Below are 13,461 nucleotides of genomic sequence, written 5' to 3'. Positions count from 1 at the left end.
CTGGACAGTGAATAAGGAAGACCATAGAAGAATTGATGCTTTTGTGTTTTGGTGTTGGAGGAGAATATTGAAAGTGCCATGGGCTGCCAAAAGAACCAACAGATCCGTTTTGAAAGATGTGCAACCAGAGTGCTCCTTAGAGGCCAAGATGGACATCATCTCTCATACTTTGGACATATTGTCAGGAGGGACCAGTCACTGGAGAAGGATATCGTGTTTGGTAGGGTAGAGGGACAGAGAATGAGAGAAAGATCCCCAACAAGAAGGATTGGCCAAGTGGCAGCATCGATGGATTTAAGCGTGGCAACAGTAGTGAGATTGGCCCAGGATCAGGCAGGGTTTTGTTCTGCTGTGCATTAAGGTCGCTATTAGTTGGCACTGACTCGATGGCACCTAACAACAGCAACATAATTCACGTATCATAAAACTCACTCTTTTAAAGAATACAACTCAGTGGTTTTTAGCATATTGACAAAGTTGTGCAGCCACAACTATGTAATTGCAGAACAATTTCCTCACCGTAAAAAGGAACGTAAGTGACTTTTCTAAGTCTATCCAAGTCCAGTTTTCTTAGTAACAATACAAAGTGTTGTACTACTCCTGTCTGTGAATCTAAATTGAAGTAACCTGTTTGCTAATGTTTACTGAGTGCACATTATGGATTTAAGAAAAATACAGTCTGAAGGGTCCCTTTTCAAGACACATCACTTCAAATCTAAGGTTCATGTACGGTATCTTGGAAAATAATTCTCTTTGAAGAAAATCTTTGAACTAAACTGCGGAAGTGAGATTACAGTGGCCTTCTTCACAGTTCACCCCCCCCCCACACACACACATAGGGGGCTTATAAGCATAGTTGTTGTTGTTGTCAAGTGCCGTCGAGTCAATTCTGACCCATAGCAACCCTGTATAAGGTTTCCAAGGAGCAGTAGCTGGTTAGCTTGCGCCAACGACACTGCAGTTCAAATGACTTTGCAGTCTGATGCAGTAGCCCACAGTGCTACACCATATATTAACATGAAAATCTAACATAACTAACAATGTTCTCATTACACAATACAATGCTAACTTACCTTCTCTCAATGACCCTCCAGAGTTGGCGCCAAAAGTCCAAGTTTCTTTCAAAAGGAGTCATTATCAGTTTTTGTTCCTCTTCTAGCCTGGCTTTAGAATGGAAAGTTTATACCTTTGCCAGATTATAACAGAAGGTTTCAAACAAGACAAATGCTCAAATTCATTTCATTAAAAAATAAGAACACTGATATTATCTGTCAAGCTATTTTTATATACCTTCTGTTGAATCAACAAGAAAATAAAGTTTATTTCAAACCATTGTTATTGCTAAGTGCTGTTGAGTTAGTTCTGACTCAGTGACCCTGTAAAGGCTTTCCAAGGAGCGGCTGGTGAGTTTGAACTGCTGCCCTTGCGGTCCAGCGCTTTACCCTACAGCGCCATACCAGGATTCCATTTCACACCATACCACACAAAATTCACATTTTATCCTAAGCAATTTAAGCCTGGAAGTTTATCTACCATACACAGTCCCAATTCTCCAACAGTTCTCCCTAGGAGAATGCTCAAGAGTGCTGTGATCAACTCAAATGCCTAATGGTGGAGAGAAGACTCAACAGAGACAATGCCAGAACTGAGCAGAGTAACCAGCTCACCATTAGTGTAAGTCTGTACCTGCACCCATAATGCTGTGTGTACACACACCAATCTGTACTTGTAAGAAGCTATCCCTTCCACTTTAGAAGAGTATTGATGTCAAAAAGCACACGGCAATACAAACACACCAAAATGCCTGAATTCAGATCAAGGCAAATTATCAGCTAATTTAAAACTCACCGGACAAGCTGACGTCTCCATTCTAAAAAGTTCTCTTTCTCTGCTTGTCTGAGCTCTTCTGGACTAGTTTGTTTGTCCCATTTTGGTCTGAAACAACCGTAACACAATTCCACACGTGAGTTTGGCAGATGAGAAAATGAAGCAGGAAAAAAGTAAATAACTGAAACATTTTACACTTAGTGGCCTTGTTATGCCTTATAATACTCTAAATTCTTGTTCAACTCACCTTCTTGGTATACACAAGAACTGTTTATTTTCTTCATGGAGTTTCTTAATCCTTTGGCTCTCCTCAAAAGACAGTAGTCCAGTTCTAGCCTCAGGAAGCACAAATTTAATATTCAACTTCTCTGTAAAAAAGTATGATTACGTAAGAAACAATATAGATACCAAGTGTTGGTCATTTTGATAAACTTGAGAGTCTGAAATATAGCTTACACTTTCCTGATTTAGATTCTTCTAACCTTGGATAAATTATAATTTCCAAATGAAGTGTTCTATCTGCCTTTCCCCTCTCCCTCCCTACACTCCAACAAAAAAACAAAACCAGAAAATGAATTATAGTTCTAGTTCCCTTCCTTGGGTTTATCAACCAAGTGACCAGCTTTCCAGGTCTTCTTTAAATATTCACGGTCACATACACTTAATCTCGTGAGAGCTGGAACTTGACAAGACTGCCTTGTCTTTCTCGGTCTCACAAGTTTTCTGCTTTTGACAAGGTGCAGTCTTATGCCTTTCCTATCACTTGTTTAGTGGAAACAATTTGAGTTTTCCTTCTCTGACAGATTTGTTTCAAAGGTTGTACTGTGTATGGATTGGTTTTATATATATATATATGTATATATATATATATACATATATATATATTTTAAATGCAAATGATGCCATTCTGTATCTTGGTCTTTTCATTTGGTAATAGGTTTGGAAATCCTTCACATTAGTACATTCTTTTTAACTTAAGCATTTCATTTCATTGTGCATAACACAGTTAATTTAGACATTTTCCCACTGTTGAATATTGAAGGTGTTTTCCATTGCTAAAATAATGCTACATATGAGAGGTCTTCTAAGTGTATGGAAAAATATATTCAAAGAGAATGGAATTTCCCATGACCTTTTGGAAGCCCCTCATGTGTTAATCTGTTATACCTTCCTGTGCACAAGTATAGTCTTTGAACTAACAGCAGCAGTAGCATCTGGGAACTTGTCAAGATATAAATTTCAGGCACCACCCCAGAATTACTAAATCAGAATGTCTGGATTCAGCAATCCATGTATTAACAAATTCCCCAAAGTCTGAGAATCACTGTTCTAGAGGAGATACTAAGAAGTGGAAATGCTGGGTCATGGGAGATGCACTTTAAATAATAGATCTAGCCAAACTTCTCCCTCTCTACTGACTCCCGCTCCATAACCTATGAATATGCTAATATTAACCTCAATCCTTTCTCTCTCTCTCTCACACACACACATTCCTTTGCTCTCCATCCCTGCTACAGTCAAATATCTCAAAAGACACATGTTCATTTATATCCTCAGCTCCCACTCCCTACTTCTTTATCTCCCTAATTGTGGCTCTGCTATACTACTAAAACAGTTCGTGTAAATCACTGCTGTTGTAAAAACAGCTTTACTGAGATATAAATCATGTATCATAAAACTCACTTAATTAAAACCTATAATTCAATGCTTCCTACAAAAGTTGTGTAACCACCAGCACAAGCAGTTTGAAAGCATTTTCATTACTCTCACTATCCTCCCAATTGTTGTTCATGAGCTTACGTACATGTTTTTCTGGCTGACCCTCAGTGAACCTATAGGACAGAAAGAAACGCCCCATGGGGTTTCCCAGTTTACAATCTCTGTGGAAGCAGATTCCATATCTTTCTCCCATGGGAAATCATATATATTTGCTTAAATCTGCAAGCCTCTCTTCAAGCCATAAGCCCACCAGGACCTGGGCTGTGTTGTGTCTGCCTCTCCAACATGTATGCTCAGTCATATACAGTACCTTTGCACCTCAGGAGTCCCTTGGTTAATGCTCTTGGCTGCTAACTGAAAGATTAGCGGTTTGAGTTTACCCACTACTGCCTTGGAAGCAAGTCCTGGCAATCTAATTCTGAAAAAACCTATGGAGCACAGCTCTACCCTGGTTAACCCAAACCAAACTTGCCATTAATAAGTAGATTCCGACTCAGAGAGAGCCTATGTAGGGTTTCCAAGACTGTTATTCTCTACGGGAGTTAGCCTCGTGTTTCTTCCATGGAGTAGCTGGTGGGTTTGAACTGGTAGCCTTTGCGATTAGCGGCTCAACGCCTAGCCCACAGCGCCATTAGGGCTTCTTAGGGTCACCGCTGTTGTTAAGTGATAATGATTCGCTTCTGACTCATAGTGACCCTGAATATGGTCTCTGAGGAGCAGCTGGTGGCTCTGAACCACTGCCTTTGCAGTTAGCAGCCAATGCTTATCCTACAGAGCCATACCAGGACACCAGGGTCACCACTGCTGTTGCTGCTAACGTTCTGCTTTAGAATTGAGTTGGTTCTAACTCACAGCAACCCTGTATAGGGTTTCTGAGAGTAGCTGGTAGTTCTGAACTGCTGACCTTGCAGTAAGAAGCCCAGTGCTTATCCCAGGGCTCAGAGTCACTATTGTTGTTACGTGCTGTAGAGTTGGTTCCGATTCATAACATTAGTCAAAATTAATTCTCCTAGTTTATCCTTATACCTTAAGCACCAGTGAGGCCAGATGTCTAGCCATCTCTGAACAAGACTATTTGGGTTGGGCCCTCTACCTGCCTATTTGACCTGTATAACCTTACCTGCCCTTCTAACATCAACTTAGTTTTTGAGACTCAGTCCTAGAGTGGTAGCCTCTGTGAAGCCTTCCCTGACTAGCCCTAGTCTTTCTTTAAGTAGAAATGAATATTAATTCCATCTTTTATGACTCTATTGCATGTTAAAAACTTGTTTCAGGGCTACAAATAAATAGCTCATGGAACATTTCCATTAATCTTTTAATTCCAGTTTTCCATAAACTTTTTGAAGTCCCCTTGTATTAAAGGAACGGTCTTATTCATCACTATATTTTTAAGATCCAGTACAATGTCCAAAGGTGGAGTTCTTAGATGACGCAAACAATGAACACTCAGTTGTTTATCAAAAGGTTAGATAGATGTGAGCATACCAGGGGTATCTCAGAAGAAAGGCCTGGCAACAGTGGCCAATGACAGACATAGTGTAGCCCTCAGTCAGAATCAATTGATGGCAATTATTTTGACCTGAGAGTAATTAGTGTTCAACAAAAGCATGTTGTATGACTGAATGAATGATGTGTAAACAGTGCAATAATAACATTTAAAACAATTGGAATAGTAATGATAGTCTACAATGCTATTTCTGTACCAAGTACTGTTTAAAGAACTTAAAAGACAAAATACCAAAAAACCCCCCTAAAAAACACAAACAAACAAGGAAAGCAGTTGCAAAAGCAAATTATATGTATGGAGAAATTCTCATAATTGTTGATTAGCACTCCAAAATAGAATTCAAATTGCCTATGTAACAATAGCTAACTCAAGAGTCGGCATTTCATATGTAAAAGTATGAAAGGAAAAAATTGCCAGCAAAATAGGAAGTTCTTCAGAGAGCCAACAACAGTAAGCAACCTGAGATTAACAAACAGGACACCACCACCCAAGAGTTCAACTCAGATATAGAATTATCCTAAGTAAAACATGTCTACAAGACTGAAAATAGAATCAGAAAAATCGGTTTGTAACAAAGACAATTACACAGTAAAAAGAAGGAATAGTGCAGTTTCAGAACTTGGAAACAGAGAAGAAGCTAAGTAGATTTCAAGGTTGTTATGTGCCATGGAGTTGGTTCAGACTCACAGAGACCCTGTACAGGGTTTCCAAGGCTGTAAATCTTTACGGGAGCAGAAAGCCTTGTTTCTCTCCCACAGAACAGCTGGTAGTTTTGAACTGCTGACCTTGAGATAAGTAGCCGATTCATAACCACTATGCTACCAGAGCTCCTTAGATTTCAAGGTAGAACAGATTATTTTAAACTTGGGAAGAAATCAATACACGTTTCTTTGGTGAAGCAGAAAGCAATATACCACAGAGTAGATATGCTGGCTGAACAGGTGTGGGAGCAAAGTAAGAATATAATATACCTCCAAAATAGACATAGGGTTGACAAAGGATGTTTGCATATAGACATTTACCTTTGCTGCAAATACATCCATGAATGTGGAGGTACATACAGGGGGAGAAGTTAGGAAGACTTGTTGTTGTTAAGTGCCATCGAGTGCATTCCGACTCATAATGACCTTGTATAGGGTTTCCAAGGAGCATCTGGTGAGCTTGAACCACCGACCTTGCAGTTCAAACGACTTTGCAGTCTGACGCATTAGCCCACAGCACCACACCAGGACTTCTTAGTTCTAACTAAATACTTTGAAAGAATGAGTCGCTGGTCTTAGGGACACCAACTGGCAGAGCGCAGACCACAAAGACAATGTTCCATGCCTTACTTTGGGTGCGTCGTGACTGAGGTCTTAAAAGCTTGTGAGTGGCCATCTAAGGGGCAACTATTGGTCTCTCCTAGTCTGTAAGAAGGAAAAGTGTGAAGAAAATCAAAGATACATGGCCAACAATTAATTAATCCAATGGACTAGTGGACCACATGAACATTAGTCTCCACAATTCTTGAGACTAGATGGTGCCTGGTTACCACAGCTAAGTGCTCTAAAAGGGATTACACTAGCTGATTGTGTATAGAGTAGAAGAGTGACTCTTGGTATGATACTGTAGGATCAGTAGTGGACTGAAAGCCACAGTTGGCAGTTCAAACCCACAAGCTGCTCCTTGGAAACCCTATACAAGGTTGCTATGAGTGGGAACCAACGCGATAGCACTTAACAACAACAAGAAAGCAGGAGAAAATAATGGAACAAAACTTAAAATCATAAAAGTGACCAAGCTTTCTGGTCAGATAGAGACTGGTGGAACTCCAACACTCTGGCCCTTTGTCACCCTTGAGGTGTGGTACTAAACTCAGCCCCGTGGCTCAATTTTTAGCCAAACACTAGAAAGGTTTATAAGGGGAACAATAATACTATAGGCACACTTTAGAATAATCAACCAGTGGAGATGAATTGTTGTTTAGTGCTATTGAGTCTGTTTCGACTCAGAGCAAACCTGGTTAGGGCTCCTGAGGAGCGACTGGTAGATTGAGTGGATTTGAAATGCCAACCTTGCAGTTCAAATGACCTTGTGGTCCACTGCTTATCCTACAGTGAGATACCAGGACTCAGGACAGAATTTGCCCAAGGACAAAGTTCAGAAGGGTTAGGAAAGGAGAAGGAATGGAAACAGGAAACCCAGGGACGAAGCAGGATAGTGATGTTATACTGAAGCAATTGTAATCAATGAAATGAACAAAATTTTAGGATTTTCTGAATATAAAATGAATTAATGATCTGCTTTGTACACTTTCACACATTTCACAATAGTAAGTTAAAAAAAAAAAAAGTCTGTCTTTAACAATGGTATCAAGAAGAAAACATTTTCTAGAAAATGTTGGTATTGCTTATCATAATGGTGAATGACATTTTTTTCTAGGAGATTGAGGTTCTTGAGTTTGAGATGATGTCGCACTAATGTGAAGTGCTTTTAGAGATGTCTTTGGGTCAATGACAAGCCATTTATGAGTTCAGTAGGGTTATCAAACCCTTCCAAGTAGATGTGCTTGTTATCCATTCCTGAAGATGACCATGTGTGTGCACTCAGCAGCAGACAATGTAACGTACCAGCCACAAACTCGGTTCCTGCAAGTTCTGCAGTCGCAAGGAAGTCATCCAGGGAGCTTTGTTCAGTCACTGACTGAAGATTAAGACGACCCCAATCGTAGCCATCATTGAGTTCACTTGTATGTAACTGTGAATGAAATACAGATAATAAATACAGCTGCTCTCTTTGGCTCTCAACGGACAACAGGCTTTTAAAAAACTTTATGGAACCATTTCTGGTAGCATAGTGGTTACAAGTCAGGTTGCTAACCTCAAGGTCAGAAGTTCCAAACCAACCAGAGAAACATGAGGCTTTCTGCTCCCTAATGATTTACAGCCTTGGAAACCCTGTACATGGTCTCTATAAGTCAGAACTGACTCCAGGGCACATAATCACCAACCACCATGAGATGGAACTGACTCCACGGCACACCACCACCACAGAACTATTAAATGATGCTGGCCGTTTACAGTCAATACTGTTAATGTTGTTGTTGTTATTAAGTGTCAAGTCAGTTTCGACCCATAGTAATCATGTATATGGTTTCCAAGGAGCAGCTGGTAAGCTTGAACCATCAACCTTGCAGTTCAAACGGCTTTGCAGTCTGGCACGTTAACCCATAGTGCAACACCAGGACTCCCGATACTGGTAAATAGGCAACATCTAAATGAGCACTTGCTTATCTCATGCTAGGTAAACAAGTTCACTTCCTGTCTTTTCAAAAAACTTATCTATAGTCACAAATTAAGATGTGACAGAGGTAAAACTTGAATCCAGACTACCTGACTACCAACAGTCAGCACTGATTAAATTTTTCTGATGGAGACCCACAGAAAGCAGTAGCTTGCTTAGTGACCTAAATGTATGTGAGACATAAAGATACAAATGTTAGCATATCACCTGTCCTGGAACAATACTTACCTTATTACATGCAATGCACTGCTTTTTCTTCTGTTAATTCGATCCTATTGGTTAAACAATGCTAGCTGCTATCTCCTAAAGTGACTTTTCAGATACCACTCCCAGATTGAAGAGCACCATCTTACCCAGTATGTTTACTACAGATATAAACAGGTCCACCAAGAAAATGAAAAAATGGTGGGTCAAAAGGTTATTAGAGCACAGAATCAGGAAAAAGCACAATATTCATCTTTTCATTACTTCCTAAAGGTTAAATCGGTAAACGAACAATAAACTAATGCTCGAGTAACTCTGGTATGATGAATACTGATGAGCTCTGAATGCTATTTATTCTCCAACTGACATGGCTGGAAGCCAGATAGATAGTATGTAGGCATGCACAAGCTGCTATATGTACACATGTACAGTTGGAGTTCTGGTGTGGTTGAGGGTTAATGCACTGAGCTGCAAGGTTGGTATGAACTGCTAAGTTGGCAGCTGAAGCTCACCAGCCACTCCTTGGAAACCCTATATGGGGTCGCTATGAGTTGGGACCCACTCGTTAGCACTTAACCACAAACAACATGTGGACAACTGTCGGATCAGCAACTGCAAACAAGGTCGGAAGCTCAGAAGCTCGAACCCACGAGCTGCTTCTCACAAATCCTACATAGGGTTGCTATGAGTCGGAACCAATTCGACGGCACTTAACAACAGTTAGCAGTAATTATCTTCGGCTTCAGCACAGCATCTTATTAGGAACTTAATTCCCAAATACTTGGGGGAATGAATGGAATAACAAATACAATGATAAATCCAAGTCAAACTACTTCATCCATTTTTCAAGGATCCTACAACTATGAGCTTCCACAGGTCAAGGGAAAATGAACTGTTCGTACTACATTTCTAGATATCGTTGAGCTAAAAACCACTAGGGGAATAAAGTGAAACAAGTAATCTGGATTACTTTTATTTCTAGAGCCAACTGGCAGCTGTTGCAAGGTCAATTCTTGGTGCAACTTAATACAAAGGAAAGTGTTGTCTCTTTGCTACTCGGAAAGTTCTAGGGATGCTCATAGCATACAAGGCAGAGGCCCACAGTACTATTTTGGGGAATTAAGACTTTTCAGGATCTTACCCTCAGCTTCAACACTACACCAGCACATTCACACTTCTATATCTGTGCTCTGTGCCTTGCTGGAATTCCAGGCACACCTGCTTGTGTACGGCACAAACGTAAACTCCTCTTGATACTCGGCTTGATAACACTGCCTTGGAAAATTTCCCAGTAACCCAAGATCCCCCACTTCGCAGCATTCAGGTTCTCATAACGTGACAAAAAGGACGAGAAACAAGACAGGGTCTGTCTTACCCAGGAGTCGGTGTGGCGGTGGCTACGGCTGCGCTGAGTCTGATGTCGGATGAGGGCCCGGCCCAAAGAGCCAGTGCCCGGCGCTTTCCTCCGGCCCATAGCAGCAACCGTGGGACCAATCTTCTTAGACTAGCGCGTGCGTCTGCCCAAGAGCCTGCGCTCACTCCCGGAAGTGAGGTGTAAAAGAACTCACAGGTGAGAGGAAAGCGAAACCACTTGCTCCAAATTAACTTTATGTAGCTCAAGTTTTCCACTACTATATAGATATAAAAATGGTTTTGAGGTCTTAGTTTACGATAACTACCCCTATAACTGTTTCAAATTTGGATAGAGTGATTAAATCAAGAGAATGGTACGACCCAGACTTGTGCACTGGTCTTTAGCTTCCGGCTAGGAGCTCGGACCACTAAAATAAAATGGCCGCTCATTTTCACGGTACGTAAAGCCGGTTTGAACCACAAAGTCGGTGGCTCGAACTCGTCAGCTGCCCCTCGGAAACCCTTTACAGGGTCATTATGAGTCTGAACCGACGCATCGTCAGTCAACAACAACCACACCACCTCTCCCACCTGGTTTCGTCAGGAGGTGGAGACTCCCGGGAAGGGTATTTCTGAGACGCGAGGTGAGGCAACTTCCTGGTGTTAATTTCAGCCGGAGCCTCTGGGTGTGGCCTTTCCTCTAAGAAACCCAACCACAAAATAGCTGTTTGTTTACCAAGTTTTCCCAGCTGCAAATTGGAAAGAATTTGAAGTTGGGAGGATGAATAGTTCCAGAGCTTCTAAAGGTTGCATAGAAGCCAGTATCTGACTTCTGCTTTGCTTCAAATTAAAAAATGTTTTTAAGAGTTTTAGTTAAATTTGTATTAATATTTCCCTATAATAACGAAACTAGGAGTGAGTCCTGATGTGGCGCTGTAGGATAAGCACTAGATTGCTAACCATAAGTCCGGTTCAAATCCACCAGCTGCTCCTTGGAAACCCTATGAGGCGGAACAGACTCATGGCTCTTAACAGCAACAACTTAATTAAACTAAAGTGAAAACAGCAGATTCCACTTTTAGCAGCCAGGGCTTTTGTCCCACATTTTATATTTCCTCTATAATGGTACTATAATAAGTTGGATTGTAATTGTGTGCACGTTGGGCTTTTTACTTAACATTTTCTTTACCACCTCACTGTTTTGATGCTCAGAAGTAGCAGTTTGTCCAAGTCTTAGATGGACTATATACAGTGTTAGGATTCAAACCCAAGTTTCAATATCCTATACATCCCTGGGAGACAGGAGGGTAGGAGAGTACGGGGCATGCAAGTTGTTGCATATATTACAGGTTCAAAAAACTATCTAGCCCAGTGTTTCTCAAACTTTAATGTGCATGTGAATCCTCCGGGGATTTCATTAAAGTAGGTTCTGAATCAGAAAGTCTGGGATTTCTTGTTTCTACCAAGTTTCCAAGTGATGCCTGCACTGATGTGGTCTATGAGCCATATTTTGAGTATCAAGAGTAGTCCCCTCCTGTCCAGTGCAAATGAAGACATTGAAGTGGACAGCTGGTTAAAGATCAGTCACAGCAAGTCAGGAGCAGGCAGAGCTGCCACCATACCACTCACCCATCTCTGTGAGTTACAGCTCACTGCTGACTCATCCTGAATTGGATTGAGCTTTGAGAATCAACCAAGGGATTGCTGACAAACCATGTAGTAGTTTGGGGGCGAGGCTTTTGGGAATGCATCAGATGGTTTCCCCAGTTTCCAATTTAGAAACAGTATATGTTAACAAAACAAAATACTCCAAAACACAGAACATAATCCTCAGAAGTAAGATATGGAGAAGACTAATCGAATAGAATTAGCTGATAGTTCCTGGCATTCTCTCCAGAGCTGACTGGCTACAGAGAAAATTAACTCATGCAGTATGGTTAAAAAGATTGATCATTATTGTCATCATCATAGATGTTATAGGAGAAATTTTCCATCTCATTCCTAGAGGTCAGCTGGAAACTTGGGACTTACCACAGTAGTTTCCCTTTCCAGATGTCACCTTCAGAGATTTAGAGAAAGCAAACAATTTGGGTTGTATTATCAGTCTTCCAAGGACTCCAGAAAATCTGGACCAAATAAAGTGATAAGTAGTAAGCAAGCACAAATAACCCCATGCTTACATTACTTAGTGGGTAATCTGCAGCTTGGGAAGACAAAGTGAAGTATTATAATTAAACATGCAGAGACTTGGAGTTAGAATACCAAAAGGAAAGAACTTCTATGGGAAAAATATTGAATGGTATAGAAAGTATCAAAGGAAGAAGGAAGGAATACAGAGTCACTTTACCAAAAAGAAGCGGCCAATGTTCAACCAACTCAAGATACAGCATATGAACAAGAGCCAATGGTACTAGAGGAAGAAGTCCAAGTGTACTGAAGGCACTGGCAAAGAACAAGACGCTGGTAAATTGAAATCTTTCAACAAACTGATGCAGCATTGGAGACACTCATCTCTGCCAAGAAATTTGGAAGACAGCTACCTGTCTAACTGATTGGAAGAGATCCATATTTGTGCCCATTCCAAAGAGGTGACCCAACAGATTGAAGAACTCATCCAACAATATCATTAATATCACATGCAAATAAAATTTTGCTAAGGATAATTTTAAAAATGGTTGTAATAGTACATTGACAGAGAACTGCCAGATTCAGATGAGGACATCGAATGATGGATGTCATTGCTGGTGTCATATGGATCTTGGCTGAAAGCAGAGAATACCATAGAGATGATTACCTGTACTTTATTGGCTATGCAAAAGCTATGACGCTGTGGATTATGACAAGCTATGGACATCATTGTGCAGAATGAATATTCTGGAAAACTTAACTGTGCTCATGAAGAACCTATACATAGACCAAGAGGCAGTCATTCGAATACAGCAAGGAGACACTGAATGGTTTAAAATCAGGTAAGGTATGTGCCAGGGTTGTATTCTTTCACCATACTTATTCAATCTGTATATTGAGCAAATAATTGAAGAAACTGGATTATATGAAGAACTTGGCATCAGAATTGGTGGAAGAGTCACTAACAACCTGCAATATGCAAATAATACAATCTTTCTTGCTGAAAGTGAAGAGGACTTAAAATATTTACTGATGGAGATCACAAAGATCACAGCCTTCAGTATGGGTTGTAGCTATACTGAAATCCTCACAATTGGATCAATAAATAACATGATAAATGGAGAAAAGATTGATGTTGTTAAAAACTTCATTTTTCTTGGATCCACAATCAACACTCATTGAAGTAGAAGTCAAGAAATCAATTGACACATTGCATTAGGTAAATCTGCTGCACAAGATCTCTTTAAAGTGTTCAAGAGCAAAGATGTCAGTTTGAAGACTTAGGTGCCCCTGGCCCAAGCTATGGTATTTTCAATAGACTCCTATGCATGTGAAGGTAGAACAGTGAATGAGTAAGGCTGTAGCAGAATGAATGCATTTGAGCCATAGTCTTGGAGAATAATATTAAAAGTACCATGGACTGTAAAACAACAAACTAATTG

At 40.5% G+C, this 13,461-nt stretch overlaps 1 protein-coding gene across 1 annotated transcript in view; it reads right to left on the bottom strand.

Annotated features, from left to right (window-relative positions):
- Nucleotides 1-10,013, bottom strand: part of LSG1 (large 60S subunit nuclear export GTPase 1) — a 37,455-nt gene extending 27,442 nt beyond the window's left edge. Inside the window, exons 1-5 of the mRNA XM_006873129.1 lie at nucleotides 9,915-10,013; nucleotides 7,663-7,789; nucleotides 2,075-2,195; nucleotides 1,849-1,935; nucleotides 1,074-1,160 (exon numbers count right to left, since the gene is read on the bottom strand). Of these exons, the coding sequence (XP_006873191.1) occupies nucleotides 1,074-1,160; nucleotides 1,849-1,935; nucleotides 2,075-2,195; nucleotides 7,663-7,789; nucleotides 9,915-10,013 (521 nt within the window). The remainder of the gene's footprint in view (nucleotides 1-1,073; nucleotides 1,161-1,848; nucleotides 1,936-2,074; nucleotides 2,196-7,662; nucleotides 7,790-9,914) is intronic.
- Between the last annotated feature and the right edge of the window lie 3,448 nt (nucleotides 10,014-13,461).

The sequence above is a fragment of the Chrysochloris asiatica genome, unplaced genomic scaffold (genome assembly GCF_000296735.1).
Source record: "Chrysochloris asiatica unplaced genomic scaffold, ChrAsi1.0 scaffold00224, whole genome shotgun sequence".
NCBI classification, from domain to species: Eukaryota; Metazoa; Chordata; class Mammalia; order Afrosoricida; family Chrysochloridae; genus Chrysochloris; species Chrysochloris asiatica.
This window is presented reverse-complemented; position numbering and strand designations above follow the sequence as displayed.